This window comes from Anneissia japonica, unplaced genomic scaffold (genome assembly GCF_011630105.1).
Source record: "Anneissia japonica isolate Jap-2015-1 unplaced genomic scaffold, ASM1163010v1 scaffold288292_len1863012_cov191, whole genome shotgun sequence".
Classification (NCBI taxonomy): Eukaryota; Metazoa; Echinodermata; class Crinoidea; order Comatulida; family Comatulidae; genus Anneissia; species Anneissia japonica.
This window is the reverse complement of record NW_022688773.1, coordinates 1,416,140-1,421,807: the sequence shown is the minus strand read 5'-3', so window position 1 is coordinate 1,421,807 and position 5,668 is coordinate 1,416,140. Positions and strand designations below refer to the sequence as shown.

Here is a 5,668-nt window from a genome sequence, read left to right as displayed (position 1 = left end):
CGTATCATGGAGGTTTATGCTCGTAGTAGCCTCTACCTATACCAGTTTTGTTAGGTATTCATTCAAGTTTACTTATTTTAAAAAGTAAATTATATAAACTTGGCACATGTATGTAGAAAATGAAAATTCCGATTCCTCGATTATCAACTCAGAATCCAAGTACAAACTTCCATGCACTTGCTTCCTGGTCCTACAACAATTTTTCACACATTTTTAAGAATGATACGATTTTAATAAGTTCGCGTACCCTCGAGTATTCTCTATCATACGGTTAATAAAGCATTGTCTTCTAATATTAAAAAAAAATATCCAGCATCCGTAATGATGCATCTATACTCAAATAACTCGAACTGTACACGGTAAATTGACGAGGAAAAGATGGTGTGTGTGCGCTCCCTGGAGGCCTTCAGACCACATTCTAACCCGGGAGGTTATTTGCAAAAATCTATTATGAAAGACATCTCCCTCTGTCTATGTAATTGGATAGGAAAATCTGTGTTCCCAGAAGTAATAAAAGGGATTTTTAATTTGGAATCTTAGAGGAAAATATTTATGCTTTTGACATAATTCCTACAGAACGTAAATTTACGCAAAGAACGTAATGATCTTAAATGTAACCTCTTATTGAATTTACTTATACCTTTATATTATGTATGTATATACAATCAAATAATTAATTTACATATATATACAAGGCATATACTCTTACACAAGCAATGAATCGAAAATACATGTATTAATATTTTGGGGGGAATGGTAAAAGTATATTTTAGGTAAAAGAATACGGAGAGCACGGTTAGGTCTAACTTAATACAGTAAGCTACTTTCCAAAATAGGCCAACAAATTAAGTTATTAAAGTTACAGAATTTTTAAGACTATTAACTCAACACAGATAGTATATTTTGAGGTATCATATTAGTATGTCTAGGAGTATTGACAAGTAAGAGGGAGGCTGATTTTCCCTCAAGCCCACCTCCAAAAGGTACGCCACTGACCACGTGACAGAAACCTCTTAAAATATGTGGTCCCTACATTTGTAACCTTAGTGTATTTCTTGAAAATAAATTTACATTATAAAATTTAAGTTTCTTTTTTAGGTATAAGTCTACAATCAATTTGCTCACTTAAAAATTGGAAAACGTCAACAATTCTTGTTTAAATCGTGGACAAATTGGCCTGGCTGATGGGATGGTAAGAAGCGATTGCCAGTGGAACGTCTGCTTAATTAAAATTTCAAGTAAGGTTGTTAGAGAAGTGATGCATTAGGTAAAAATAATGAGCATACTTTTCATGAAATTACATCAGCATTTCTCCTCTTACATTTTCAAAAATAACCATCGAGAAAAAAATTTTGAGATAAGTACAAATAACTTACAAGATTGAATACTGTACATACATTCTTCACACGTTACCAATAACTTCTTAAACATAGTAGTGTGTACAAGAAATTCTTACGATTGAGCACATTACAGATACGCGGTAAACATGAATTTTATCAACAATTTACCAGATGTTGCCAGGCAGGCTTTATGAAAGCAGGTCTATGTAAACGTCTGGGGGAACACCGCTGACTGGAATACCATTTGTTGTGCTCCTTGGTGGCCTATCATTTGTTCTGGAAAGTGTCCTGCCCATGAGGATTTCTTTCCTGGTTTCAGACTCATAAATGAATCAGCGACATATTTTGCCGGAAAATTACAATTGGCACTAAAGCTTTGATAATTGGGCGGCAAATTTGAAATCGAAGAAGCCATACGACATGCTGGGTTGTCGTCTGCCGGTGCAGATGTATTGCTGTAGATGCAATGAGAATTTGTACCAAAAACTGGACGCCTTATTTGAGAAATGGAGTCTGCAGATGCAGGAATTTGACACACTCTATTAGAATTTTGGGGTATTGGGTTGTCGGATCCCGGAATTGAAGACTCGTACCAATTTTGCCCTGAGTGCGGTTGGGTGTGGTATCCGTTTTGAATATTATTCGCCACTTTTTCAATACAATGTTCATTTTCTCTTTGGTAGTCGGACACCCCTATACAGCAATCTGATCTGCTTACCCCACAAGATTTGTAATTTTCTAGTTTCATTGAACAATTACTGAGGGCAGAAGCGTCTGTGTTCAAATGATCCAAATGCGTGGCTGACTCCCCTGCGTGTATCTTCTGTGATCGCTTCTTGGCGGCTTGTTTCAGGGCTACCCGTTTCTGTTTCATACGTCTGTTTTGAAACCAAACTTTTACTTGGCGTTCTGTTAGCTCCAGCATGGCGGCGATTTCAATCCTTCTCGGCCGGCACAGGTACTTATTGTAGTGAAATTCTTTCTCCAGCTCAAGCAATTGTGTTGTAGTAAATGCAGTCCGTGCTCGCCTTGGTGGTTCACTTTTCGAATTTTCTAAAAAGAGATAAAGTTGCAACAATTAATTTAAATTAGTAATGTAAATACTGTACATTCAAAGATATTATTTAGTTATTTAGTTAAATATACTGTACGATAGTACACTAAACGAATGTTGCATGCTCGTTACAGCACAGTATTGAAACTTTATCTTAAATTTGAGGGCGCACTTTCAATGCAATATTAAACGTTACCGGACAGTAAATAGAAATTATGTCCTTTATAGTTGTGATGTTACAAATACAATGCATTTAATACACAAAATGTAGTTTTAATGCCTGTCTCTTATACACATCTAGATGTGTATAAGAGACAGATATATATGTGTGTGTGTGTGTGTATATATATATGTATATGTATAGTATTGTTAATAAAGTACATAAATTAGGACTAAGTAACGAATAGGCATGTGGCTATAACTATATATAGGCATATATATATATATATATGTATATATATATATATATATATATTATAGTATTGTTAATAAAGTACATAGATTAGGGCCAAGTAACGAATAGGTCTATGGCTATAACTCTAGTTCTTTAGAAATCAGATAGCTATTTCGCGGCTCTCGCTAATCTACTGTATTATGCTTTTAATATAGAATATACCATAATACGTAATACAATGTCAACATAATCTAGTTGGAACATTACGTGTTATAGATACGAATATCATTATAATGTTGCAATGGTAGGATAGTGATCCCAATATTAGGTCTAAATTAAAAAAATCAAGGAATATTGTCGACAACAAGTGCCTTGAAAGTTTAAGATAGGGTATATGTACATAATTTTAAAAAAACATATATGTAGTACAATACATTAATATATTAAATATTCAAATTAAAATGATAAAGTAAAACAGCAAATCATGTGTTTTATTTCCAGGCTTAAAGTTTTTTTATAAGCCAATGCGCGCTGAAGGATGGAGTGGTAAGCAAATCTGCGTGGCCATGCCTTCTGCACTGCGGCGTTCAAATGCAATCCCTAGCCTATCCAGAATTTTATGCGGAGAATAACAAACACATTGTTCTTCCCTGTAATTTGTCAATTCTAATATTTACTCGTTTTTTCTTCGATCATTTATAGCCTCATTAATAAACTAATTGACGAGTTATCGCTGTGCTTATCAATGAAAGTATCTCTGAAACCGTTCCCGTGGAGACCAGCCCACACTACGTGAGTAGCTTTCAAACATCTCGGTACCACAATGGTCAGTTGCAGTGTAGGTTTTTTCTATCCTTTATGTGTGTAATTTTAAATTTCATACTCGATTCTACATTACATTAAGTGATACGGATCGGCTTTATTATCAACGATGAAAGAGAATTAGCGTTGAAAAGAATTGAAAATGAATAGGCTTTCTTCATAGTATGATTGATTGGCAACAATTGTATAAACAATATCAATATTAACATAAATGATAAAGGTATCAAAAAACAGCATGACAAATGATGACGAAACGTGCATAGATACACTTTAACTCTACAATTCTATGGCTGCGATATGAATTCAGTCTGATTCAGTTGTTTTGACACCATGTTTGAATAGGCAGTTTCCATATATTTAAAAGGATACAACCAGGCCTACTAAAACAGATAGGAAAAACCTTTAAGGACTGCACTAGGGCCTAGGTGTCAAATAATATTCCACTCACCTGATGGGCATACATTGCTAGCAGAAACTCGCTAAAGTTAGTCACAGGATTGCTTCGTCTATTTTTACTTCACATATTATTAAATCATACTATATCTTACCATACAATACCATACCGGTACCATACTACACTACTGTATACCACACCATGCCAAACCATACCATACCATACTATAATACTATACTATTACTCTCAAATAGTTTTATCTGGTTTCTGTTATAGGCCTATATAAACGTAGACAGTAGGTACATTTAATGGTTTACTTACAAGAATGTTGTCTGTTTACATATACCATTACTATACTATAATATAATATACTATACTATACTATACTATACTATACTACTATACTATACTATATTAGGGGCCTATACTATACTAAATTATGCTAATAGGCTTAGACTAATGTGTACTAGGCCTATCTCTCCATATGGTCATCAGCCAGAACATTTACCACTAGAATGTACAGAATGTTAATGAAGTTGAAAAAACAAAACATACTGTAGTACCATTAATAATGGACCAATCTGAAAGAAATATCTTTAATTTATCATTTGAAATATAAAAACATCATTTTACCCTTCACTGATTTAGGCCTGGGTATTCAGAAATTGAAATATTATAAACTACAAAACAAATTAAATCGGAAAATGTGCTTTAGTAATGGTGCTCGGTCTGCATGAGTCATTGGAAAAATCTATTATATAACGGGTTTAACCTAGGCCTACGTTTCATTCAACAAAGGTACGTTTAGATACATCAACCGGTAGGCCTACCGCTACAGGGGGAGGCTTCATATGGTGATCAGTGGCAGAATCGTTATAACGTCAATTACATTACTGTACAATTGTAATATACAATTATTAAAAGTGGAAAGAGAAATGAATGATAATAATAATAATAATAATAATAATAATAATGATAATAATAATAATAATAATAATAATAATAATGATAATAATAATAATAATAATAATAATAATAATAATAATAATAATAATAAAATTAAAAATAATGATAATAATAATAATAACAATAATAATAATAATAATAATAATAATAATAATAATAATAATAATAATAATAACAAATAGTCTGCTGTGAAAAATAAATCGACTATTAAGCGTATTTAATCCTTCATTGATAAAAGTACAGTTGGTCTGATCCGTCGTTATGTATGTTTTCAATTAAGGTGACGATAGGTCTATACTATCCTGTCTATGGATACACAGGTCTAAAGTTAAAAAAGAAAGAACAAGATGAAAATTGTTGCTTGTTGCTTTAATCAGGATTGGAGATATGATAAACAAATCTAAAATAAATATTCATAATTTTATTATCAGTCACAGGTTCAAACCTCAATTTTCTTTTAAGTTAATAAGCAATAGACCTATTAATAGTCCTAATTTTTTGTTTAGATAAGGCCTAAGTTAACTGGTATATAAACGCTCCTGTATTCTCTGCACGACCCGATGAATTGGCTTGTAATAAACTTCATAGCATAGTAAAATTACGTATAGCAGCTAAAAATGAATTAGTTAAGTTAGAAAAGTTAAGACCACTGATGAAGGACTAGTGTTTTCCGAAACCTTTTGGTTCTTTCTGGCTAT

The 5,668-nt window shown here is 32.7% G+C and overlaps 1 protein-coding gene across 1 annotated transcript in view; it reads right to left on the bottom strand.

The window, feature by feature from the left end:
• Positions 1-1,090: 1,090 nt before the first annotated feature.
• LOC117123389 (homeobox protein Hox-A2-like) overlaps positions 1,091-5,668 on the bottom strand; it is an 11,153-nt gene continuing 6,575 nt past the window's right edge. Inside the window, exon 2 of the mRNA XM_033269291.1 lies at positions 1,091-2,393. Within this exon, the coding sequence (XP_033125182.1) occupies positions 1,543-2,393 (851 nt within the window). The 3' untranslated portion in view covers positions 1,091-1,542. The remainder of the gene's footprint in view (positions 2,394-5,668) is intronic.